This window comes from Struthio camelus, chromosome 1, assembly GCF_040807025.1.
Source record: "Struthio camelus isolate bStrCam1 chromosome 1, bStrCam1.hap1, whole genome shotgun sequence".
Classification (NCBI taxonomy): Eukaryota; Metazoa; Chordata; class Aves; order Struthioniformes; family Struthionidae; genus Struthio; species Struthio camelus.
The window spans coordinates 43,570,571-43,597,811 of record NC_090942.1 but is presented as its reverse complement, the minus strand read 5'-3'; the positions used below and the strand labels follow the sequence as shown (position 1 = coordinate 43,597,811).

The window sequence follows — 27,241 nt, the reverse complement described above, 5'->3', positions numbered from 1 at the left end:
ATGCACAGTCTGCTAACAATTTAACTATAGGTTTAGGTGGTAGATCTTGTATGCATTTTTAACAAATTTGTCTTTTGTACTATGATGTTCAGACGTGTTAGCAGAGACATATGTTTCTGCTTTTACCCTAGTCTCCAACAGAAAAAATGACTTTGTTTTATAGGACAAGTGGGCAGATGTAATTTTAGCTTTAATAGCGTTTATTATAAGCTGTGCCTCTGAGAAATCGGTGTCTAGAAATAGTACTTTTCTGAAGTAGAGAGCTGTCTTGTATGCAATCAGAATTATGGCTGCTGTCTCTAGTGATGGCCTGTTTTGCTGTTTTTAATCCTTACAGTCCTGCATGTCTAAGCATAACGAGGAGGAGTGCATATTTTAGTATATTTTGGTAGCAATATTTTAACTAAGTATGCCTCAGCAGGAACTGACTAGATAATATGTTGGGAACCTCCCTTGTCAGAGGTCTCATTCTATAATGGCAGTTCATCTTAAATTAAATAAATGTGAAAATAAGTGTAGGTTGCGTCTCTGGAAATAAATTAAGTATGTATTTCTCTTAATTTTGGAGACGATAGACAGTAATGCCCTGAAGACATTCTTTCCTTAGAAGACATTAGAGTAGTAAAAACTACTACTAGTGGTAAGGCATTTTGTTGCCTTAGGGATCTGAGTCCCTAATCTGCAGTGATGGGAATTGCAGGTGGTACAGGGTGTTAAAGGGTGTTGGAAAGTAGAGGTTTCTGTGGCTGAAATGATCTGGTTTCTTTCTCATGTCGTATTTAAAAATATATGCTCATATGCTCTGCTGCTTTGAGGAAGATGCACAGGATCATACTGAAGAGTGGAGGCTGATCAGCCAGGACTGCAGTTTGCCATGTAAACAGAGGGTTTGCTGGAGGTGGTGGGGACAGAGTTGGGCAGGCTTGTGTTTCAGCCTCTGGCACAGGAGCTGTTTATACCAGTTCACAAGATTAACCATGCAGTGCTGAAATATTTACACAGAAGTTGCTGCTTGGTCTCTGATGACCAGTTGCCCCACACTGGGGTGTTATGCTGTAACTTGGACAGGACGGCTCCAGAGGCAGGCAGTGAGACATGACCTGCTGCCGGGCTTTTCCCTCTGTGTCTTCAGTGTGTGAGTGTGGGCTGGTAGTGAACGTGCTGGCTGAGTAGCAGGAGCTTCTCATCCTGTATTTCTGCTAACAGTTTTGTTTCCCAGTTCTTTGCTCTGCTTTCCAACTTCTTGTGTGAAATAAAGCAGACCAGTGAGTGCTGGTGCTCAGTGCTCTGGCCGGTGGTTGGATCTCTGTGCTGTTCCTGCAGGCTCTTTCTCCTTGCTCTAGTTGGTCAGGATACTCTTGAATTTTAAAAGCAGCATAGGGCAATACAGCTCCAATTCAAATATATATGGCTTCCTTGTCTGCAGTATGTTAGCACTCTATATTCAAAGAGACTTTACCTTAAAGCATTGAATTCTCGAATGCATCCCATGGCCTGGTATCTAAACCTGTACGGTAAGTTCATGGGTTGCTTCAGTAATATTTCCCTCTTTCATCTAAAGTCTCTGTCAGGGGTAGAAGATTGTTCACCAAAAGTGCTTGGACATATTTTATAATTTATTCCAGTTTCTCCTGTTCACTCAAGTCCTTTTCAACCAAGTGCAAAATCGTGGGGGGGAAAAAAAAGGTTCTCATCTTTCCAATATTTTGTACTGTAATACTATAATTTTTATTACAATATTTTGTACTTGCACATTGCAATGACAGTTTAACACCAGCGCCCCCTCCTGGCAGTTGTGAGGGGTAAAAATCCACCTTTTGACAGCAGGCTTGTGATTCGGCTATCCAGGAGATAAGAGACTCCTGCTTGCTAGGATTTTTCCATTTTCCTTCTTGTTTAGGCCTGATAACATAGGAGCAAAATGAGATTCTCTGTAAAGCAGAGCAAGGATTTCTCTCCTTTATGGAAATGGAGCAGAAGCTTTTTGTTTAGGATGTGGAAGATACAGTATATCTAGTTTTCTTATATTTTTTACAGAGGAAGCATATGTTCACGCTGATCAGTGTGCTTATTTCTCCTCTCTTTGTTATTCTTCTATCTCAAAGACAGAAAGCCCTTTGAGATGGGTAGGTGGATCTTACCTTACATCTGTGCACTGAGCACAGTCTTGATCCTGATTGTGGCTTTGAGTACTAATGATTCATAAAAGAGTCAATTCAAATGTCAAAAAAGGAGCAAAGACTATTACTATGTAATTATTCTCCTGTAGTGCTTACAGTTGGTGTGTTTCAATGGGAGATAAATATATATATATTTTTTTTTATACAATTCAATTCTTTGGAGACATTTGGATTCAAAATGTCATTTTAATTTTAAAACTGCTTGTCTCACTTCCTAAGCAATTTAAAATGCTACCTGTGGTTGTAATTGAACTACATCTGTGGCTTCCAAGTTCATATTTGTGTGCAAAAGCAGTTATGCTTGGCTATGGCATTAGTCAGTATTTGCATGTTAATGATCACTTAAGAATTTTTGTGTTTCCAAAACACTTGTTTAAAAGTGGAACAGTTTCAGAAATAAATTTTCTATTATTCTTTCTTTAAAGCTTTAGTCTTCTGAAAATGTTCCAGCTAAAAATTTCTTAAAGTACGCTGTATATCAAGTTAAATTGGCATAAAATTGCTGACTGAGAAGTTCCACTCAGGATTAGCAGTTGAGGCATTTGCTGTGTACTAACCATATATGATGATGGCTTCTAATAATGGCTTCTTTATAAGCATATTTGTCAGTTTTGTTGCTTCAACTTTGATTTCTCAAATGCTGAGTCTCTGAGGTCTTGCCTTCAGTATTGAGGTGCATGTTCCATTTTAGTTATGAACTAACACTGTTTTCATTGTCCTTCTTCTTTCCCGCTGCTGCTGCTTTTGTGCACTTGCTTCTTCCTGGCCTGGATTTTTTTGTTTGCTGTTCTTCGTTCTTCAATTGTATGTGTGCACAGCATCATGGTGATATCAGAGACTCTCATGGACCATCAAGTAAGTGACTCCCCTTTCCTACAGTATGTTTGGACATATGTTCGTAATAGCTAACGTGTATCTTTTCAGGTAGGCCAACTGGGCTAAGTATTAGGGTTTCTTCTGTGTTCTAATTGAGAAGCTGAAGTATCATGAAAATTAATTGTTGGAGAAGTATTTTACCTAGCAAACTATTCATTAGCATCTAAAAATTTCTTTCAGGTTTACTTTTTTTTTTTTTTTTTAAAGTGGGAAATGTTTATTTCTTGACTCTTCCAGTCATGGTCATAAATATTTTAAATTGTTCCTTTGCAATATGATATGGATATATTTATCAGTCTGAAATGGAACATTTTGCCTTTTACTATGTTGTTTTGAGTGCCTAGGATGATGAGTCTGTAATCTGAGCTGGAACATTCAAATGTTACTGTAGTAATAAAATAGTAGTAATAAATAATAGTAATAGTGTCATAATAAATAATAAAGACCTGGGAAATAATGATTCAGAAGCATTTTTAAGCGAGTCTGTTTATAGTGCTGTGTGATTCACTCAATTTCAATAAATTTACATAGTCAGAACTGTACAGGTGCATATACTCTAATACCCAAATAAGGATAGTCTCTGGTGCGATGATGGGGAAAACTTCTTTGTATGTACATGCATGAAATCAAAGATCCCTTCGTGTTATTGTATCTTGTGCTGTAGTATGGTCATATGACTGGTGGAATAGCTTAACCTCAGATTGAGAGGAGTTTGTGTATGTGGGGAAGGGGAAAGGGCAGACACAAATTCATTCTTGGTCTGTGCAGAAGCTGTAGTCTTTAGCAGTCCTTGTGGGTTGTCTGCTTATCCTACATGCGCTTGTTGGAGGTTTAATTTTCTAAAGGGCACTTTTCAGTGAGGCATGCTCTTAATGTTAACAATTGTAAAGAAAAAGCTGGTTAACACAGTCTTAACTACCCTTCCAGGTTTCTCACTAGAATTCTTTCCATTGTCATACTAACATGATCTTTTTTCAGATTAATACAGGCATCTCCTTTCTGTGACAGTAGACATAGAGGACAAACTTGTCTCAGCTATTTTTAATGCTATTTTGCAAATATGCCTCCAGCCTGCTGTTGGCCTCTTCTGTGAGTTGGTGGTGCAGTTAATGGCATCTCCAGATTCACTTTTTGCTTGTGAGCCCTAGATAGGAGGTACAAGAAGTCTGCACAGACTTTGATTGCAAGAAAAGTTCACAACCTTTTACAGTAGACAACTATGCAACACACACATTCAATCTGAAAAACTGGTATTTACTAGCGTGCACCCACACGTGCCCACAAACATGCACACACAGTTCCTGAAATCTCTTTTTTTCTCAAGTCCTGAAGTTGTTTTTCAAGGTTTTTTGATGAAAGCTAAAGCTTAAAAAGTACCACGCAGGCTACTGGGAGATGTCTGGAAACAGAGCTTTTAAAAGCTAACTGGAAGTTGGTGGGGGAGGGGGGAGTAAATAGTACTCTGAATTTACCAACTTCTAGTTTTCCTGCTTTTTATCAAGTAAAGCTGATCCTGCTGATTTATAGACATTCAAAAATAATACAGAATTGAATTATAATGAACCTATTCCTAATTCTGATGTCCTTGCACTGTTTTCAAGAGCACAGGCGCTTTGACTTTCTTATTATGCGTATAAAAGCATTGGGAATTTGCCATTTCAGTTTTTTTTTTCCATAGCTTCCTCTGATGACATAAATTGACTGTGAAGATTCCAGTTTGTGTTCCTTCTGATGCATGAATCTTACTGGCAAACTATAAATTAGCAGTTTGATGGCCCAAAATGAGGGAATTGGAAAACGTATTTATTACCAACTCTCATAGTTCTATTGGTATTAAAATGTGCCCTACAAAGATTCACAGAGAGGCTTTGATGTTGTAATACTATATGTTCCCTCTCCAAAACAACCTGCTGCTCATTTTCAGAGAGATGGATGGTAGGAGTTTATACCCATTCAGATAAAGGAAAGGATGAGCTGAGGTCTTCTGCATCTTGAGTGAGTGCTCCAAAGTCCAAGCCGAAGGTTTAAAATACAGCACCATTTTGTTTGAGACATTTGAAAGAAAGGAATGGTTGACAGTGCTATCGTAGGTCTTTTTTCTTTTTTTTTTGGATACAATGAGTGTATGTCTCCCAGATCCATCTCTTAGGTTGCAAAGATGGCAGGTGAAGCCTGGGAAGAATTAGGTGTGAGAAGTTCCAAGGAAATTGAAAAATATACGATATGTACGTCACAAAGTTCTACTGATCTGATCAAGCAGCTGAGAACTGACTCACTATGAAGTGTGAGTGCTTTGAAGACTAGTCAGAAACTGAGTAATATTTTTGAGGCTTACAGCTTTTGATTTGTGTGGCAAGATCTCACTGCGAGTACCTGTGGACACCTGAGTCCAAAACTGTACGTTTCAGTTTGGTATTGGGCACATGAGAAGTAAAATGTGTTTGACTAAGATCCTCATTTAGTCATTGATGCTAACTCTTATTTCACAAGTAAGCAAGGCCAGAAGAGTAAATGACCATTGCTTACTTTCAGTATCACTTTTGGCTTTTTTCTGTTGAATATACTGAAATTCAGGGGTAAAATTATTCCTTGTTAATGAGTTTGAAAGTAGCTATGGGACCATGAAACATTATCAGTAAATGGATGATTTGAGTATGTACTGTAAATTTATAGAGCGTTCATAAAATCAGCAGCCAAAGAGCTTCTCCAAATTGTTGTATTATCTATTAACGTGTAATAATTAAACCTGCTGTCCGGAAAACATCATCTTCCAAGTGGTGGCTTTTTGATTTAATGGCATCTTGAAAACTCAGGTTTATTGCGATTCCCCCCTTCCACCTACTTATTCCTTTCTCATTGAAATTGCTTTCTTTGTTTCTGGCCGTCAGCCTTTTGAGATTCCAGAGCTCCTCCCCTCAGATGCTTAAGGCATATCTGTACAGAGAGGTCCAAGCGCTGAATGACCTGCTGATTTGCAGTTGTGATTACACGAGCACATATGAAAATCAGGTCATTAGCTTTTTTGCAGAAAGAAGATAAGAGTTCATTACTAATGTTGCTCGCTGCCCCCTGCTCAAAGTAACAGAGGTATGATGCGTCTTTCCTTGTCTCCCCCCTCACCCCAGAGCAGGTGTCTCTGAGCATCAGGATGAGACATTTTGAAGTGCGGGGGGGGAGACTCCTTCCTAGTGGCTGCTGCAGTACAGATAGACATGTATGTTCTTAACTGATTTATTTCCATTTCTTTAGCACTCCTATAATGCTGCCTTAAAAGAAAATTCTAAAACTTTCCTGTTAATCATCTTTAAGGTTTGCAGGTTAATTTTCTTGAAAAGCCCACTTGATTGAAGAAGTTCATCTTAAACCCCCAAGCATGCAAAGTGCTTACCACAAGATATTCTGTATTAGGTGGTATGTAAACTGTGTTTTGTAAGAAAGGAGTCTTTTTAAACTAAAGGAGCATGAAATTAATAGCGACCTTGAAGATTTTAACCATATGGGTGTTGGTAAGTTACCAATCACTGAGTTTGGTTTCCGTTTTTGTGCAAGCTAAGTGCGCAGAGCTTGCTTACACCCTAAACTGTGAGCACTGAGAACTGCTTGCCTTTCTAAAGCTGAAGAAAACCCCTAGTAACTTCCAAAGTATAAACGTGGAAAAAGTGTTAGCAACTCTACAGGCTCAGAGAGCCTTCTGCAAAGGTCACTTGAAAATGTGTGGTTAATGACCTTAACGATTGATAATCTTACCATGCTGCGGAGTGGATGTTGGGGGTGGGGGGGTGCGCGGTGGGAGCAGGTGGGGTCCTCCCCCCACCTCAGCTGGCCTTCCCAAAGCCGTTTTCAGCAAGCTGACTGAAAGTGGATGCTGTTTTGGCTCGTCTTACCTCTGGTCAGGAAGAAGTGAGCATTGCCTTTACCAGGGTCCACTTTGGGCCAGTCTGTGAAGCAGCTGTCTGTGGTGCCCGTTTAGCTTTGGTTTCCAACACCTGACCCTTTCTGGGGCAGGCCATCCCCAGACTTAAGCAACATGCCCTCTTTCCCCTTGCTTGTAGCTGCAGGAAACTTAACAATCAGTTTGGTGCCGCAAAGAGAGAGAGCAAAGACAGTTGCTACTTGGAAGTAGCCTTCTAGCACTGACAGCTTTGAAGTCTGAAAAATACTTTATTTGAATATTATTTTTGCCTGGACTAGTAAAATGAGCTCTTTGCCTTGCTTCTCTGTCTCCTCATTTAGCTTTCCTGAGCAGCCCTCTGCTGCTTGGGGTGTAGTTTGTCTGGAGCAGAGCTTTAGACAATTTATCTGATGGGGAAAAAACGGTGCAGTTGGGTATCTCGTTCTCCTCACCTTCCTCATGCTGCCTCCTGTTTATTTCAGGCTTTCCTGGAAAAAAATCTGTTTCAGTTACTGTAAAAGTAGTAGTAATAAAACTAAGAAGTGAGTATCTGTATTTTGAAAGATTTTGTCTAGAAAATCAAACATTTTTTTGGACCAGATCTTCTGTGGAAAACTAATTGGGAAAAGTGTGGGATACCTTACAGCAAGAGCAATAATGTCATAAGTTACAATCTTTTAGTCAGGTTATTATTTAGTAGTCATCTCGTGTTTACCCCTCTGATGTCTTTTTGTCAATGAATCTGTTTCCACAGGAGACACATGCGTTAGTGAGTCAGTCATTGTTCCATTATTCAAAAATCGCTTACTGTTGCGTGCCATCTAAGGAAATGTACAGGCACCATAGGCAGGATGGCTGCTTGGATAGTCTTACAAATAGCTGTGGGAGGTCAAACAATTCTTCTTCGGACTAGTAAGGTTCATGAAGGGTAACTTCTGCTTTAAACTTTTCCCTTGACGAGAGTCTCTCTGTGCTCTTTATTAGCAGGACACACATTGCTTTTGACATATGTGTATATGCATTCATTGTAGCTTTCTGGGATTGGGGGTAGCATGGCTGGATCTGGCAAGCTGTCTCCTGGGAAGGCTGATCTTGTAGCCGGTGAAACCAAGAACTGTCACAGAATGAAGAAAGCAGGATTTCAGAAGTTACACCACAGCTGAGTGCTCTCTCTGCATTCAGTAGCAGCTTGTAGTTTTCCTTCTGTGCTAGTCCTTGTCTCCATTTTCTGCCTCGAGTCTTAGAACAGTCTTACGGGCTCCTTTCTCCCTTCTCTTCCCAAGCAAGTCTCTAACTAGAAATCTTTATTTTTAAAAAAGAAGAATTTCACAAGACGGCATTTGAATACCAGTTTCATAAATAGCTGTGAAATTGTCAATAGGAATACATGCACAAGCAAATAGTATTATTGAGTGAGCATCCATTTTGTATTTCAGCAGTGATAACAAACAGTGATGAATCACACCTTTTAACCCCAGGAAAGATGAGCCAACGCCAAGGGAAAGAAGCCTATTTTACTCCAACCAAAGAGCAACTCCAGCCATCTCTCAGCCCAGGAACCACCCACAGCCATGGTAAGAAAGAGTTATTTTTTACAGAGGATTTGAGGAACTTTGATGCTGACATTAACTGCCTATTGCATATGTTGATTCAAAAACAGTGTTTCGCAATAGAGATTTAAGAAAGAAAGTGCATTAAAATATTGCCTGTAATTCTTTGTATCCTTATGCTCTAATCAGAAGCAGAAAAAATGTAATACAAGGTACGCTAGTTTAATTAAGGATGGCATGACTTGTGGGAAAACAGTCCACATGACGGTGAATGACATGCATGTATAATGCTGTAACTGATGATCACGTTAATGTCTCGGGTATTTTGAATTGTGTCTTTATGCAAAAGTGTTATGACACACCACCTAAGCCTGGAAGTAAAGATCATTTAACAATCGCTTCTATTGGAAGATTCTTCTCTTTTGGAAAGAAAGAAAAAGTGTCATCACTGCTCTTTGCCAGTCTTCAAACAGTCCTCTGCCTTGTTACACTTACCAGAAACAAACTTAGGGAATTAATGTGAACTGACTGGATCCAAAATGAACTTGAGCAACAGAAGTGAAACTTGTTAGTGGACCTGACATGTCAATAGCATTATAAAAAAAAAAAAAAGAAAAAGAAAAAGAAGAGAGGAGAGGGGGAAGCCATAGTTACTTTCCCTGAAATTCTGTACTTGTTTGCAGTTGAAAGTGCCTGTAGTATCTTATTGCCTAGGGCATCATTATAAATATTTCTGTCATGGCATATGCAGTCCTTAACAAAAAAGGAAGACAAAAAGGTTTCGTTAATACTCTCTCTCCTTTTACTGTTGGCAGCCATGCTAGTCATTGTGCACTTCCTTAAGTTCTTGAGATGAGTAGTGTTCCTGTGATTTTTTTTTGTGTGTGCAAGCCTCCCTAAACTGCAGCCTGCCTCGCCAAAGAAATGATGGCAGTCAGTCATAGTAATAATGGCAGTCTCACAGGTGTCTCTGAATTATTTTGCTGTCTTCCCATTCACTGTAGTTCAAATAGAAAAAAAATTTTGGAGCCAAAGACTGTTGTAACGTATGTTGAATTTGGTAGTCTTTTAGCATATCTTAAGGATTTTTATGGTAGTATTTTCTGTGCTACCTATGGCTAGTTCTGAGATGTTTTCTAAAAGCTGCTGTTATCTCACTGGAACAGCAGCATCAAGTTCTCTGGCTTGTTTTGTGCTTAGTGTGGAAATAATGTCTGTAGAATTTACATATGTAACTTGTTTCGAATGTTTATTACATCATTCAAAGAATTGTTGGTAAATCTCTCTGAATACTGCACTGTAACCTCTACTTATACTACATCATTTATTAGGTGTGTTCAAATACTTTAGTAAATGCTTCCTTTCAGTGTTGCTATTTCCACTAATTTATAGATATAATCAAACTTGTGTTTTTTTTAAGGGCTTTTATTCATATGAAAAACATAAAACAGGTTTGAAAAGCATTAGTAGTCTTGATTGTGCTATGTCAGTCTCCTTGCAGATACGAAGTCTTCTCTCCCAGTTTTTTCCCCTGATTATTTCAGGGCTTATGTAAATGATTGGAAGCAGGTTAAATGTATCTGTACTCTGTTTAGCATCAGTCATCACTATGTCTTTGTCTTCCAGCAGGGCTACTAGAAATGAGGCTCTGGTTGCATGGTGCAAGGAATTTGGCTTGCAGTGAATTTCAGTAGTGAAAAGGTACAAAATGGGCTAGGCTTCAGCAACCTTTCATTACTGACTTCTAGCCTATCTGCAACTTGGGAGGTGTAGGTTTGATTTTTATGGAGGTGACTGACTCACATTTAAAAGTTGTGTGGTTGTTCTGTGGTGGTTATTCTGCAGTGGTTATTCATGCAGAGGAATTAGAGTACTGATGAAAACATGAGCTAATTATGTAGGGGAAAGCTATGCAAGCCTGAAAAATAGGAAGCAGAACAGATGTAGCTGCACGATTTGAAGGGATGGGGTACTTGAGTGTGACTGTTGTAACTATGGACATCCTTCTCATGAAGAGAACCGGCAAAGGTATTTACAAAGTGCCTGCAGTGTGATATAAAGAGAATACACAGAAATGTATGAAATGTTAAGATATAGCATTTTAAAGCTATTTCTGTGAACTAAACAGAGATGGTTTTAGTTACTGGCACGTGAGTACACCCTTTGGTGATGGTAGCATAAGTAAACAATTAAAAAGCATGTTAGGCACAGGATAAAGGAGAACCAGAACAGAGAAATGTATCATGCAGTCTGCAAGGAACTGATTAATTGTAAGGGGGAGCAAGCTTGGTTTGTGTCTTCTGCTTGTGTTTTGAGAAAGATTCTAATGCCTAATATGACAAACATGATTAAGAGTAAATGAGAACTTGAGTCTTAACATGTGGGAGTGGAGGTAAACATTTAAAAATAGCTTTATGCCCTTGGCTCCCTCTTTGGAAGAAAGGGTGAACTGTATAACGAGTGTGACTGTGAAGTTGTAAGTGAGATGTGCTTAATGATTTTAAGGGTTTCTGTGTATAACTGTTGGGTTTTAGTTTCAGTGAAACGTAGCTCTGTGGATTTCAAAAAACTTCTGTTTCCCTGTGCTTGGTTCCTTAGTTTAAAACAGCTAACTTCTTCCTTCCTCATTGCTTTCATTCATGTTTATAGTGAGCAGCTAGCTTAACCTAGGAACCTGGGGTTTTTTGTTTTGTTTTGAAAGGCTTATATTTGAAATATAGTTAAGCTGATGTGCTAGATAATGAAATGTTGTGTGCTAATCTGATTTATGATATATGTAGTAGGGAACCGAAACAGTTCTGCTTTAAAAATTTGTACCTTTAAAAAGTATGGTTAAGTGCAGTGCTCGAAAATGCCTCCAAGGGTTTTCTCTTCATTTTAAGAAAACATTGCAAAGTGTCAGTTTTGACTTAGCAATGTTCAGACGATTTAAGCGCTCATCCCTTCAGGAAGAGTGAAGGAGAAGGTATTGTAACTTTCTCTGTAAAGATTTCTTGCTTTAGCTATGACTTTTGCATCCATTATTTTAGAATGGAATTTAATATGTTATCTAAGCTAAAGATATCTGTCTTCTTTTTGGAATCCGATACACGTAAGTTTTAATAATGCCGAGTACAGCTTAATTTTGTAGCATTGTCTAGTGATTGTTCAGCAGAAGTGTATTTATGCTATCCTTGTTTTGTACAAGTTTGCATGAAGAAATTACACTGTCTAAATTTATGTAGTAGTTTTAAGGTCCTTGAGAGCATGCTGTGCTTTATTCGGAGGCCGAAGACTAGCTGATCTTCCAGGCTGCAGGACTGGCCTTTAAAGGTGTAGAGAACGTTTTGAGACTCACTTCCGTGGAAACCTTCAACTAGGTTATTTGACAGAAATTTCTGCTTTAGAAAAGCTGGCTGTGGGGATTGTTATGCTTGGATGATCTCACCAGTTTACATAGGAACTTTAGAGTTAGTGTTGAAAGGTTAACTCAGCAGTATATAGCATTGGTTCTGAGATGGATTTATAATCCTAATTATTGTGGATTTAATGCATTTTTGAATTTCCCATGTGTTAGTTAACTGTTGTTTCAGAATAAGCCAGTCCTGACCATAGCAGGTGTTACACAATGTGTTCCATAGAACAAATGTATTGGGGCTGCAAATATCAGTGCTTTAAGTTAGAGACTAGCAAAATCCAAGTGCCATACAGTGCAAGCATTGAGACACTCAGATGTGATGAAGTTTGAGAGATATCAAAACAAAAAAGCTTGAATTTTGCATCCACAGGATGCAGGAAAGGATTTATAGACACAACGTTGGTTTAACTACACAATCTTTTACATTTTTGTATGGTACTATCACTTCCAGCCAGCCAGCCATACAAATTTTCGTGGAGGCTCTAAGCTCAACTTTACAAAGGAAAGTATTCTGGTTGTGGCTCTTCTCAGCATCATAACTCTATAACAGGAGCCCAGGGTACCTCCACATTGAGTTGATCTTGAGAACATTTTCGAGTTTTGCTCACTTTACATTGTATACATTCAGGACTGCATGTTTCTAGTCTCTTTCCTTCAACAGCATGTTCAGAGAGCGGGAAAGATTTCACGAGAATGTTCAAGATGGTCAAGCTTTCTCAAGGAAATCTTTTTTTCATGTATAGTCATTAATTGTAGCTTATGAGTTCTTTGTTTTTAATTGTCCATGCATAACATGTCAAATCAGCATCCTGTCTCTAAGTTGTCGGTGCTGTATATTAAATATGAACGTTACCTCCAGTATGCCTTGTCTTCAGGTCGTTCTTGTGTTTTTTCAGTTTCCTGCTAGGCAATGAAATGTCCCTAATTCTGTGTGCCTTGAACATGCTAAATGGTCATGCAGCTTTTTTAGTAAATATTTTGTTTAGAATTGACAAATCTGGTATTGGACCTAGAAAATTAAATGGTCTTTTTGATGGAGACTTCAATAGGATTTAGGAGCTAGCTTTTGCTGTAAAGCTTTGTTTGCTTTTATGGGACGGCTTGGTTTTAGATTCTGTGTGAGCTAGCATGGTCTTGCTGACTTGCCAAGACAAAATTTTGGTAAATGTAGTGTATCTAGATTTTAGGACTCCTAAAACAACCTTCAGTTCTAGCAGTGTTTAATTTAACATTGATCAGTTTATTTATCCATCTAGCTCATTTTTTGTTTGTGTTCTTTAACTGAAAATGTTTCTGACTTTTAATAAGCTTTTAATAAACTACTAAACTTTTGATGAAGCTAATTTGTCTTTTTTCTTTTTTTTTTTTTTTTTTTTTTACTTTTTTTACTTTTTAACCTACCATAAGTGCAACACAAAGGAACCAGTGACAAAACTATTTTATTACAGTTAAAAATAAACGTGGCAAATATTGAATCTAAGACTGCATTTTACAAGGTGTATGCAGAACTCTCTGTGTTAGTGTAAGCTGTTTATGTTGTTATGCAAATTATCCTTGGTAAATTGGATTCTTGTAAATCTTGTTAACTCAGACTTGCATCAGCATACCACTTTATTTCTGTTTGATAACATGGATTAATATAGACATAGCGATCACTTAAAATATAACACTTAAAAAAATGAGAAGTCTTCAAAAAATGTTTTAATATTTCCCAACTTATGAATTTCTGTGCTGTTTAAAAAAATACTTCAAACTTTTAACTAAAACACCATTGATGCTTAAATAATAAAGTGTACTTGCAGGAAAGAGAGAAATCCGGTTATAATAGTAATACTGAAAATTCTGTAATTGGTTATTTGAAAAGGTCTGAGCTTTTCTGTTTTATTTTGTTATGAAGTACGTATGATGAAATGTTTTTATAGTTTATAATTTGCTAGTAACTTTTATATATTTTTATTTGCTCGGGAGATGATCTCTGGGCTTATTTTTAAAGTGTCGGAAGATGAAAATCTATTTGAAGAAGAATGCAAAATTCACAACATGCATTTTGGGAAGATTTTGCCATTTTAGGTTTCTGTGGATTTGAATGAGGACTTAATTTATTGATAAGATTCATGGGAATATCATCCAGACTTAAACAGAAACAAATAGCAATGGTGCTGTGTTGAAAAGATTATAACTGATATATTAAGGCTAGCAACTCAGCAGATGATACGTTAAGCTTTTGGAGCTCTGTTTTCTGCGTTTCATTGCTTGTGCAGGCGAGCTTCCCGGCTCATCTACTTGATCCCATCACCCCTCTGAATGTAGAGAAGTAGATGAATTGCAAAAGTACACAGTAGCTGGGAAAAGCTTATCAGGATGATTGAGATTAAGGTGGAGATAGTTGACCGTAGTATAAAACTTTGAGCTGAATTAATAACTGTGGTGCGCGCTTTTATTTTATTTTATTTTTCTCCTCCTTTCCCTACCCTTCCTTGTTATCATGCAGTCGACCCCCTCCTACGTTTGCCTCGGGGCATGTTTGCGAATAAATTGGTTCAGTTTGCCAATTAGGAGGGAGAAGGGGATAGATAATTTTATGCTGGGTTTTAGGGTCTTGACTGTTTTAATATTAAGTTAAACTGGCTTGCGGTGTGAGTAGGTGAATTCGGCCAAAGAGGGTAAGCAGTAGAAATGTATGCTCCAGAGGAGCTTAAGATGAGAAACGGAATCTGTCCCCCTCTCTGTATTTTGTGTTACATGACTGAGAAGCGGATAGATCTTGAAGATCATTTATAAGAAGTGGATTAGAAGCAGGTAATTAAGAAGGGAGATGGACTGACAGTGGAAGCGGAATTATAGATCTGCCGATAATTATGATAATATCCGTGACAAATTGAAAGGAGGAAGTGAAGTGGCTTTGGCAGGAAAAGTAAAGGCATTTTTGGCTGCGTTAAGCTTACGCTGAAGGCTGTTTGCTCTGGAGTAAACGTCTAAAAGATGTGCTAGGATTGTCGTGCATAGGATGCTCAGTTTAGAGAGAAAATGTAAATTTAACTACTTTTATGAATGAGAGAGAAAAATGGATATTTTCAAACATTATGTCCTGAAGAACACTTGCTAATTCCTAGAGGGTTGAGCTGCCTTTGGAGCCGTAATGACCAAGAAAATACAAAACTTTACCTTGTTGACTGTGTCTGGCAGACAGTGGATTATTGTAGATGGGTACAGCTTGCAGCCTTTGAAACCATTTGTTGCAGTTGGTAGCAAGCGTGGGAGACTCTGGACATCTAGCACATATCACCTCTCACCCAGCCCTCTGGCCAAATAAAAGGAATTTGAGGGCACTGGGGGAAGAGGGGGTTATTGTGGCACAGAGAAAGGAAAGATGTGGCCCAGGTCAGTAAATCTGAAGCCTTCTTAAAGTGTTAGCTGCTTGTTCTGAGATTGGCGCGTTAGTTTGGTGCTTTTGGTCAGGTTTCTGTTGAAGAGGTTGAGAGTCCACTCGTGGGTCTGCACAGGACTGAAGCCAGACTGGAGAGGTCCTGTGTTGGGACTGGAGAAAGGCATCCTTCATGCCCGTAGTTATAGAAGATGCATTTATTGCATGTGTGGCAGATTACAACCGTATTGTCAGAATATTCATCTCTGCGAGAATGTTGCTATTTCTTTTTGGTAAAGGTGTTTTGGCTTGGGGATGGTAAAATCTTGCCAACTGAACTGGTTCCAATTCAGGTTGTTTCCTGCGAATTTGGGTTATATCTAATCTCTGCTATTGATTCTGGTTTTCTCCTTGTGTTTCCTCTGACTTCACTCTGTGTATCCAGACAGGCTTAATTGTGCAAGTAATTTGAAGGTCATCTTTATAAGAGCCCTTTGTGCACTTTCCTGTTTCCCTCCACTATATCTGTCCTTCGAGTAGAGAAAGTGAAGAATGATTAAGTAACTGACTGTCCTGACACAGTAAAAGCAACTTTTTGCTCTGCCTGTCTTTCATTTTGACTTCAGTGCGTCTTTCCAGAAACTGTCTCACTGTCTCAGCACTGCAGAGGAAACTACTGGAGGGCTTTTTGAGGCTCTTTAACAAGCTCAGTTTTTAAGCAGTTTCACATTGACAGTAAATATTGCTTCTGAAGTCAACCTCCTTCATGTAGAAGAAGTATATTAATATGGCTAATGTCCTAGAAAAATGTTAACCCTTTGGCTTTCTACTGCCACAAGGGAATTCTATCTAAAAAAAAATCTCCTTGCAAGCCCTGATATTTGAGGGTCTTCATCTCTCAGGCTATATTCTTGGGATGTGTTTAAATTTGTCTTAATTTGTGTTTTATTACGGACATTGATTTTGTTATAGGATGCTGAGGAAGTATTTTGCCATCTGCTCTATATAGAAACCATGTGGACTAGTTGCTCTTCAGGTAATTCTGGACTAAATATCTGTTGTATTGCTGTATGTGGATACAGGGAACTGACCTCAGTGACACGGGTGATCTCTTCCAGTTTTGTGCTGGAGTGCGTTTGGTGGAGGCGAAGCCCCAGTTCTGTAAAATCATGCAATGTAGGGATAATAGCTTTTCTGGTATTCTGAAACAGAATGTAAGGTTCTTTTCACAGTAAACAAGGAAGGAGTTTGACCCCTAAATAATTTATTTTTTCAGCTTATGTTGCCAACCTGAATTTCTAGTGAATGTTTTCAGTCCTGCCGTGCATGGTTGGCCTTATGAAATTGTCCTGCTTTCTTTTTCTAATGCATACTCATGCACATTCTAATATAAGTCCGCTTTATGTGTTTATTAAAACTAGCCACTTCTCAAATGCTACTCCACCCAGCATTTATGGCTTGAGTAAATTACATGTGCTTCTTTCTTTTTCAGTTATAGCTTTGTGAAAGTGTGATACTGGGTTTAAAAGGCATGGTATGGCTGATTACTGTGAAACTTCTCAAGTTCTTTCTCCTTGTAAATCACTGCAAAGCTGTCCTGCTTGTACCTGAACTGTGACCTTGAGAATTTTACAAGTGGTGTTGAGATCGAAACTGTTGAAACCTGAGTAGTGACCAAGCCTACTTACTTTAGGTGGGAGGAGTTGAGCAACCCTGTTAGTGAGCTATGAGGTGCAGCCAAATACAGTCGCCAGTGGGCACTGAGAGCTGTGGTATTAATTCATTAACCATCCTCAGATATGTATATGGAATTACTCCTCAGCCAAAGCGTGCTTGTCTTGCAAATACTAGAGAACAGAAGAATATTGATGAAAGAAACTTGCCACTATAAACTACGACACAACATGTAGCCCCTTTTTACATATCTTTTTTGTGAATTGAATATTGGTGTCTAAAGGCAAGTATATCTTTAATAGCACTTTTTGATAAATGGGAGAAAAAGGCTTTCATAGTAAGTCCAGGTGCAAAATGTAGATGCTGGTTAAAACCCATTTATAGGTAAGATAGTCTAGCAGTTTGCTTCATCTGTTTTCTGCATATCATGTGTGTATACTGTATATAGGTAATGTGAAATTATTTATGACCTTTTCATTTGTTGGACTGGAGGGAATTGTGTTAGGAAACATAGCATTGTTGAGATGTCAGGGCAGATTATTGTCAGAGACTTGAAGAGTGAGTCTAAGAGTCTTCTATTTCCTCTACTACACCAGCTTTTAGGGAGTTTGATCTGAAAAGGTTTTTGGTTTTGGTTGTACACCTGTGGGGGAAGGGTGGAGGAGTACTGTGTGTTTTTTATTTTTTCTTTGCATAGGTAGATGTATTGTGAGTTATATTTGTTATTGCACCAGTATAAATATCAGCTTGTACAATGTGGTGTTCATCATCTTTAAGAATCCTTTGTATATAGACTTCAGAAGTTTTTTTGTTTTGGTTTGTTTTCTTTTAAGTCCTCAGTAGGATAGTTCAGAATGTGATTTGAGTTCAATTTCCACGCTCAGACTTAATGCCTGTACGATTCAAAGAGGTCTTTTTTTGATAAGCCTGTGCTTTTTTCAGCTGTAAACATTTTTCAATTGGAAAAATGATCTGAAGTTAAAAGTAGGTTGGTGTCAAAAGGGTTTGTGCTCGTGCATTGTTGGAATTGCATGTGTCTTCTGTTTGCCTTTGTTTTGTGTGCTGAGATTTAAGTTTTGCTCAGGCAATATCCTGAAAGAATGTCTTAATCACTGGATTATGATTTTGTTTTTCAACTGGTATTTACTACTAAAGAAGCCCTAATTGAGTAGCTGATGTGGGACATACATTCTGCCCTTTAGAAAATGTATGCAATGGATACATTTTCCTACCTAAAAGAGAGGTTCAGCAAATACTGAGAATGGATTGAGTGGGTTTTTTGCTAAGATACTTGAACTAAATAGTCAGAGTCCTTTTTTTCCTTCTTCCTACTGACCTTTATATAAAACAGAGACACCAGAAGACTTTTTTCTCCCTTAAGTAAAGCGATGTAGTCAGTCAAATGCCTGCTTTCATTAGCTAGTTAACTTCTGGTATGGAGAGTCGTATTTTTTTCATGTACAGACCCACTGTGACATGCACCTGAAACACATGTAAGCTAGAGCGCAGATATTTTCCAGTGCGCATAGACTTTTCAACTTCTGTGTAACTTCAGCCGTTGGACTTGGCTGTTGTTGTATTTGTGCATGTTTTGCAGCTGCGTAATTGTCCAAGCTGCTGCATTGGTTAAGTGCATTTCCTAAGTGAATCGATTACTAAGGCATTGTGAACTGATACCGTGAGAATAGAAAGCTTTCTGGGACTTTAGTCTAAAATTACTTAATTAAGATACTAGTTCTCTTTTATCAGAAGATTGGCCCGTTACGTCTGAATTTATTGGGAGGTTAGGGAGAGAAGAAGGATCTGTGTCCAGTATTTGGTGGCTACTGAAGTGCTCCTTCCTGTTGTGATGGACAGAACGTGCCCACTCTACCCAAAGTACCTGTGTGTCTTTTTAGGAATCAAGCTTGTTGCAAGGAATGAAAAGGGCTTCTAGGAGCTTTGGATGCTGAGCATGTGGACTGACTCTCAAGAGCTTTAAGAAACTTTAGCCTAGAATCGCAGCACCGAAGACTGTTGGTTTGTACTAACTGTTACGGATTCCTTTCGCCATAACAGCCTTTTAGTTATGTGCTGGTTCTCTCTCCAACAATATATACTGTTCTGAAGTAATTGAAGCAAATGAATGCATGTATGCAAGTGTGAGCAGGCATTATTAAGTCACAAGCTGTTGAAAAAGTGGATAACTAGTGAATTTTTGCAGCTAAACCATGTCATTCACTGTTTCACCACTGCAGGCTTAAGTGAAATATGAAGAGAATTTGTTGGGGGTGGGGGGAAGGAGATGAAGAATTAAGTTTGAATCAGAATCTTTTTTTTTTTTTTTTCCCCTCTTCTGTGTTGGTAACACAGAGTTATCTTTTGACAAAAGGAATATTTAATGTGCCAGTGAGTCTGACTCTCTTATCTTGCTGCTGAGCTAAAGCAAAAGGCACTTAGTCAAAATGCCCAGATAACAGCTTCCTTGATTGGGAGACAGCTTCAGTGAGTGGAAATGTGACTGTAACATTATTATTGTTGAAGTTCTTAATTTTATGTAGCTAAAGAGTTTAGTTTTGCTTCTAAATAAAGAAGAGGGCATAGGAAGGAACAACCAGTTTTTAATCTACTCCTTCCCAGCTTGGCTACATAAACAACGTCAAGGGAGTGAGCATGAGGGGGAGTGAGGGAAAAACCTTCTAAGATTATATTGTTTCTCCAAACCCCCATTTTGTGTAGCCACTCTTCAGTAAAATGAGCATAACGGGGTAAGAGTATATTGTAAAAGAACCTAGTAGCTTGGTAGAATAATTCTTAGCAGTAGCTGCAGACCTGGATGGTGTGGTGGCTCGAGGCCGTCCTAGAAGAAGGTGTCTGCATGGTTGCTGCTGGAGTCTCTCTTCAGATTGTTTGACCCCGAGGATCTGGTTCAAGTACAAGATACAGGAAGTGTCCTGTGACAGCAGTAATAGGAGAGCATTCCTTGACCGCTTCATAAACTTGACTCTGAAATAGTAGATAACAGAGCCATTCATTGGACAAAATGGGTTTGTAATGAGGGGATACAGTTATTTCTGTATGTAAAGGGGAGTTTTTCTGCTGGAGCTTTTTTCTGATTTTATTTAGAAAAAGTAAAATGCACATGCTGAAGAGATTTAGACCACTGTAGTTCTTGCTGTTTTGTAGTTGGTAAGTCATATTGGAGAAGTGTACGGTGCTGAGTTTATATTTAAAAAAAAAAAAAAAAGTTCTATTCTCCATCATTGTATCTCCTGCTCCCTGTGCCCCACTGCCCCAGTCCATAATTTTTTCAGCTCCTATTTCCTTCTGGGACACGCAAACAAGAATTGCCTCAGCTGAGAGAAGCGTGACACAAAGTAATGGATAAATGGAGCTGGGCCTGTATTCATGGTATGCTCATCCTGTTATCTGTGCCCACCTTCATTTTTTTCTTGATGGTATTTTAGTTCTTGTACAAAAGAAACATTAATGGCTCATACTAGGGTATTTCAGTCACTTCTCCTTTACTCCTGCCTCTGTCTTAAAAAAAAAAAAAAAAAAAAATCATTTTTTGGCATATGTTGGGACATTATTCTGTTAAAAGAGGTGGGAAGAAATTTTAACAATTCCTAGCAGGGTGGAAAAGAGCTACAATACTTACAATCAGAAAAATAAATCAATATTTTGTGTATGTGTCTTTTGTGTATATGTGTATACATACAGGTGCACACACAGAAAGATTGTAACTGAGGTTATAGCCTTTCACAGAGGTTATAGAATGCTTCAGTCTATTGTATTATCCTTTGGGCCAATGTGAATTGAAATCACTTGGCTGCAAATGGTATGGTTGTTTACATAAGCAGCTGGAGTAAACAATATTGTTTGAGGATTAATCAAATGAATCAAAAAAAATTATTTTTTCAGAAGTATTGTGTGATGGGAAAATGGAGTTGGCAGAGAAGCACCAGGCAGGAAGCAAATGCCGCATATGGAAGCGGGTGGCCGTACGTGCTAGCTGTCAGGGCAAAGAAAGGGCCCATCTAACAAAACTAATACAGGAGGGAGGATAGGGGGAAGCCTTTAGGACTTTATTCCTATTGTTAACAGCAAGAGCACTTTGGATCATTTGATTCCTAGACTTGCTAGACTTGAAGCACAGTTTACTGGGATTTTTAAAAGTTGTAGGTGGAAGAGTTGATTCATTTACATGCTTTGTTCATGGCATGAAGTGTTTAGGGCTTTAATAATAAAAAAAAAAAAAAGAAAAAAAAAGAAAAAGAAAAGAAAACACAGAAACGCTAACTCTTTTGTAGAGCTTATTTTGTGCAGCTCCTCCAGGAGCTTTGAGTGTATTTGTGTGTATTAATATGGTAGAGTCTTAGAGAAGAAAGAGCTATCACCTTACCTGTTAAATAAGAAATGAAGATATAGAAGGCACAGCCATCAGTTAATGAAAACTAGCTATGTAAGTGCCTAAATAGGAAAGTTTAGCACTGCTACAAAAAGCAAAATATTGGCTCCGTTCTCAGGATCTTTGACCATGTTTTTAAGTAAGCAAGGTATCAAACAGGGAAGCCGCATTAGCTCATGAGTTATTCTTTGTGCAACATATGTTTGGGAGTTGAAAGTCTGAGAGAAAGAAGAGTTCGTTTAAGGAATCCTGAAATCCTAAGTTAGAAGTTGCGTGCTTAGACAGCAGAGGTGAACAGAACCTCAGATGGAGCTGTACTGGAAAATGGGATGTGATATATTTGTGGAAAAGAGAAGCTGGAACAAAGCCATTCCGCTTGAAGGGTTCTAACGGATTTGCTGAAAATAGTATAGTGTTGCTTGGTTTCTTGCTGATTTGACAGCCTCTGTCTCTTCACTGCGTTTTTCACGTGTGCCCTTCGTTTGTTTTTTTCCTCTTATATCTTACTCATCAGAATGTGAGGTAAAAGGCTGTTACTGCAACACTCTTGTTCCAACCAGCTAATGCTAACCAGCTTTCACAGCGAACATAATCCTTACACAAACATCTTAACTCATGAAGAAAGAGGGGCCACTGCGACGTAGGTTTTCCTCATGTGCTGGGATTTCGTCTGTGTTTTCTCCAAGACCTGATGGCCGAAAGCTTGTCCGGAATGCTTCATTTGGAGGATATAATGAACTTTCTCCTGCTTTACCAGGTTTGTTTTGGTCTTGCTTTTCCTAATGTACAGAAGGTACCCTATAATTTCCACCTCAAACTCTTCAACTTGAATGAAAATAATCTACTGAGATGTTCTTACCTCTACTGAGGTGGTAGAGACTGTTTGCAAGAAATCAGGAAGAGTATTACTTGCTTGCATTTCGATATCGGCTGTTTGTAGTGCCGGGAGTTGTTGTAGATAGGCAAGTGAATAACTTAGTTTACACCGCAGCAAATATCCGTTTAGAAGGGATTTGTGTATTTGGTGCTGACTGTGTAGTTTGTTTAGGTGGTCCTGTTTTGGGCTTTTATGACTGAAGTTCTCCGATGTGGTTTATACCCTCCCCCCCCCCCCCCCCCCAAAAAAAAAAAAAAAAAAAGAACTTGCTTTAAAATAGAAAGATACTGCATAAGGTTTTAATTTGACCATAACTGCGGAAGAATTTGTATGTGTATAACCAGTGGTTTGGCATAAAATGACAAAATAGAATGAGTTAAGGCTAAGAGCATAACCTTGCTAAACTTCCAGCGTAGCTGTGTACTGTAAGAAATTTAACACCAGAAAAGGGCTTGAATCTCCTTTTGGTCAGATTTATTTTCTCCTTAAAATCAGTGCTGGGATATTGAAGTGAATTTTTAGAATGTCGTTGTCCGTAATGCACTTCTGATACACAGACTTGAATTTCAGTAGTTTACTTCAGGAAACTTGGAGCCTTGAAAATGTGTTTCAAGGTCATCTCTTTCTGAAAAGAAACATTGTAAAAATTGACCAGAATTATTCTGCCTGTGTGATCTGTTTTTTGGCTGCACACATGCATGGTTTACTGCTTTGTTCCATGGGACCAGAATGCTGAAAAAAAAAGAAACAAATTTTCAGCTTTTATTGTATGCCATCTGCAGAATAGGTCACTGAATTTGTAAGACACAGCCCACGGAAAACAGCTGGAGTGCATAGTGTAGGGGAGCTGCAGATTGCAGTTCAGGAGCTCTCTGCATCACTGGCGTATGCTGGCTTGCAGGATCACTGGAGCAGTAATTGCAACTGCAGGCTGGGGAGCAGTTGCTTGGGACACCAGGCTCTGTTAAACCTCGTGTTTTACCATATAATGTTTCCCTTCACTGAGCTTCAGGAACTGATTAGCCTTCTACTAAGAGTCTAACACTCTGTTTTATTAAAGCTGCTCAAGAAATGAAGATCTCAAATAAAGCTTGAAAGTGTAGAGCTGGCAGCTAGACAAAACCTCCGTACTTTTAAAATAAATGCATATGATCAGTAATTACTGAAACAGAAATAGATTAGAATTTCCTATTTGGTTTCTTCCTACATGGGACTGTGCATTAAAGCTGATCACCATCTGTAAGTTGACAATGAATGATTTTTTTGAAATGAACAAATGGAAACAGATTTTAATGACAAAATGAAGTTAAAGCAGATAACTAAAAAATTGATCCATTGGAATCTTCCATTTGTTTCAATAGTTTAGACAATATGAATATGTTGGGTAGGTATGGCCTTTCAGTTTGTGCTAAACAAGGAATTGTTTTTGCCTGTCTAAAATATGCTTATGTGTAGTTACAGAGCGTTCCTTTGTTACTATTAATTTATTTTATATAGTGTTTGCAAATAAAACATTACTGTGAGGAAGTACATAAAAGGCCTTTGCCTGCTTTTCAGTCTACTTCAGTTTCAAAGTGATGGATGCATCCAAGGCAATTAATATATGGTTGTATTGTTAAAATTGGGTGTCAACAAACTTTTGAAAATCAGTTATTTGAAAGTGCTATTGTCTCCTCTGTTCAAATCCTAAAGATTTTTTTTTTCTTGCCATGGTTATTATGACACTTGTATTTCTATCTCCCACTAGGTATAGCTGGTTGCAGTTCTTGCAGAAGCATACAGGTTTTTAGCTCAATTATTTAGTCTTCAAAACTGCATTCACACCACTAATCAAATCAATCTATCCCTTGCCTTGCATTTCAAAGTCAGTAATGTTGTTGATTGGCTTGCTGTTTGTGATCTTTTCATGCATTGATTACTTCTGTTACTTGTTCTTATGTTTTTTTTTTTAACCAAAAAAAGCCTCCAAGAGATAGTAATTCTTTCTTACCTTTTAGATAAAATAGGTTTGTTGATATTAAGAAGCAATATGCTTTTTCTGTTGTATTTTTCTCATTGAGAGAAACTGCAGATGATATTTGCTGAGAGCTACAAAATCAGCGCTTGGGAGGTAGATGTTGCCTGATTGGTTTGTTTTTTCCCTTCCCTCAAGATTGATTGAAGGGACAGATTGCAGGTGCAATTTCAAGAACAGTAACTAAGTTATCCTTCCAAATTGAAGCTTCTTAAGTTAAAACTTAACTTCCTAATAGTCTTGTTTTAAAATGTTGCCACGCCACACACTTCATGCTAAGGCTTCCACTGCTTGGGTACTAATCTTGTGTGCAGGTACTCATCCTTTTCTGAAGGCAGTGTTTTGAAGGATTTCTTTTTTCAGTATTGGCAGGATGTTCCAGCTCAGTCTCAAAAGAGGCAGTGTTTGATTTTGTTCCAAAGACATCCTACATGCACAAAAGTCTGGTTGCACAAGTTATATGCGGTTATCAGACTTTCCTGTCTGCCTGAAAGTTCATCACAAGTCTTCGTTGAAATTTAAGTCTGAAAGTTTTAGAACGATTCGCCGAGTGCTCCCAGTGGAACATGGTGAGGGAGAGTTTCCAGCGGATTTCAAGGTCATGTTATGAACTCCACTGGGTTTTGGACCAGATTTCAGATCACATAAGCCCTGACAGGCCTTCAGACAGATATTTGATTTGATGGCAAAAAGCAGACTTCAGTAGACTAATAATGCTACTCTTAAGTGTCCTGAGCATGCAAGAATGGTACTTGCGATGTTAAGACACTAAGGAGCGTGCTGGGGAAAGTCTGGGACAGTGCTGCCCCGCATGCAGTCCCTGGCATCCAGAGCCCCTTTAGTGGCTACAGCAGTGAAGCTTATGTTTAAAAAAGAGAAGAAAAAAAAAAAAGAAAAGAAAAAAAAAAGGAAATCTGTAAATGCCTGAAACAAAACTGGAGGCTTGATCTACAGATCTGAAGATTGGATTACATTGCACATGTTTGCCATCCCCTAGCTCTATTAGGGCTGAAGATTGGTCTCATGACTTTGGGTAGAACATGATCTGCAGATCCAAGGGTGATGATAAAAGAGAAAGTCACAGAAGAGAATTTCAGCTTCAGCACCTGAATTTTTGCGTTGAAACGTGAGCCAGTGTTATCCTACCGATTAGTTCCCAATTGTATTATAGGATTGGAAATGGCAAGAAAGCTAAAATATTGAGCTGCAAACACTAATGATAAGCATTGAAAATCTTGGGAAACAGTGTTTTTATTAGACACTCCTTCTAGCCACTCATACCCTGACACTGTCTGCGCTCCAGACAGCAGCCTCAGCTACCTTTTGTGTTGTTTAGTATCGGGAAGTGCAACTTTCAGTACCTTTGGGGCTAGCAAGACTACAAAAAGCAAAAGGGCAAAGCACTGTATTGAGGCATACTTTTATCAGGGATGCTGTTGTCGTACTCGGGAGTCCCCTAAGAGAAATTTCAAGTTCACTGCTGATAGCAGGAAGGGAGAAAACAGTATTTCTTATTGTTGATCCCAGGAATATAATTATTCTAATTTTGCTGTTTCCTTGACCATGTATTTCCAAGGCAAATTGTATGTTGTCCTCACTCTTGGCCCATGTATAGCTTTTTGTGGTGCTTCAGTACAGACTTTCCCTCAGGCATCAGTCTCGAACTGCTGCTGTTAAAAGAGAGAGGAGTGTTTCCTGTACTGGATACCTCCATCTTAACAGAGACTTGCTGGCAAAAGCATCGTTATACTGAGTAAGGTGGTGGCTAGATCAGCAACTGAATTCTGATTTTTCTTTTTTGACGTACCTTTTATCACAAGGAGAAAAGCCTGCCATCTGTATTGTGAATTAGCTTATTCCTTCTAGTGAAAGAGTAGTTACAAGTAGGGTAGTGTGGGGTAGGGAATTAGGCCTGGTTTGTTTGTTGTTGTTCATGTGACTAAGGAAGGGCACAGTAAGTGTGGCGACACGTTTATGAATCAGTGACTCTGTGCATCTCTCCGACTGGAGACACTGGAAGCGAGAAAGTGAAGTTCAGGGAAACATTGCTGAACTTTGCTCTTTGTGTCCGATGCTTTGGGTACAGAGCAGCTCATTCTGTTTTCATTTCTGCTTGGTGAGACTGATTTAAGGGTTGTTAGGTAAAAATGTGTAAAGTCATTAAAGCTGCTCTGCTTTAGAAAGCAAGCTGTGAATTACAGCTGCTTTTCTTTAAGAAGCACAATCCTGATGTCGCACTTCCTTGTTGATTCTAGTTGCTAAGGCATATATGTGTACCCACACGTATATACAGAACCTGGAAAGTCATTAGAAAATGTCTGTGTTACCTTTTCAGTGGAACTTGGTTCCTAGCTGGGGCTTCCTTTTGAGTGTGGGAGTAAAGAGAAAAGAACACGATTACTGTGGTTACACTGTCTGCTTGACTCCCTAAAACTGGCATCAAATCTGATAGTTTCCTCAGTGAACTAAGTCCTGTCCTTTAAGGCTTGAAGCAACTTTTTCTTTTTTGTTTCAGCACCTGATTACCTGTGCTGTAGAAAATGTGCTTTTGGATTTGGTGTTATATTAACCGTGACTTTCAGCCTCTGCACTTTGACATGCCTTTTTGTTTTCAGGATTCAGTGCCACTATTACAAATCTTCTGCCTGTCTAGGTACCCCTTCTCTGTGGTGAAGTCTTCTACGTTATAGGTTTCTAGTACCTGAACAAACCCATCACTAGTTGGATAGAAGAATTTTGTAAAGGAAGGAATTTTGTAAAGGAATTTTGTTTTCCCATCTGGATGTGATCCTGGGCAATATGCTCTAGAGGACCCTCCTCGAGCAGGGAGGTTGGACTAGATGATCTCCAGAGGTCCCTTCCAACCTAAACGATTCTGTGATTCTGTGAAGGGTTTAATAAACTATATACAGAAGGGCTTCTATAAAGCCATGTAAAGTTTTCTTTATATACAATTTAAATGAAGTATCTTTTTTTTTTTAAAGATCAAATTAAAAAATTATATACTGACAAGCAATCTCTGCAAAA

General features: G+C 38.6%; 1 protein-coding gene across 13 annotated transcripts in view; it reads left to right on the top strand.

Moving 5' to 3' along the window:
• OSBPL8 (oxysterol binding protein like 8) overlaps positions 1–27,241 on the top strand; it is a 100,471-nt gene that overhangs the window by 40,295 nt on the left and 32,935 nt on the right. For 3 of the 13 annotated variants that reach the window (XM_068935993.1, XM_068936013.1, XM_068936019.1), the window contains 2 exons: positions 2,999–3,035; positions 8,385–8,522. In XM_068935993.1, coding sequence (XP_068792094.1) covers positions 2,999–3,035; positions 8,385–8,522 — 175 coding nt within the window. Of the gene's footprint in view, positions 1–2,998; positions 3,036–8,384; positions 8,523–18,831; positions 18,953–21,837; positions 22,081–27,241 lie in introns of all 13 variants that reach the window. The other 10 variants (XM_068936072.1, XM_068936089.1, XM_068936080.1 and 7 more) reach the window with 6 other exon arrangements.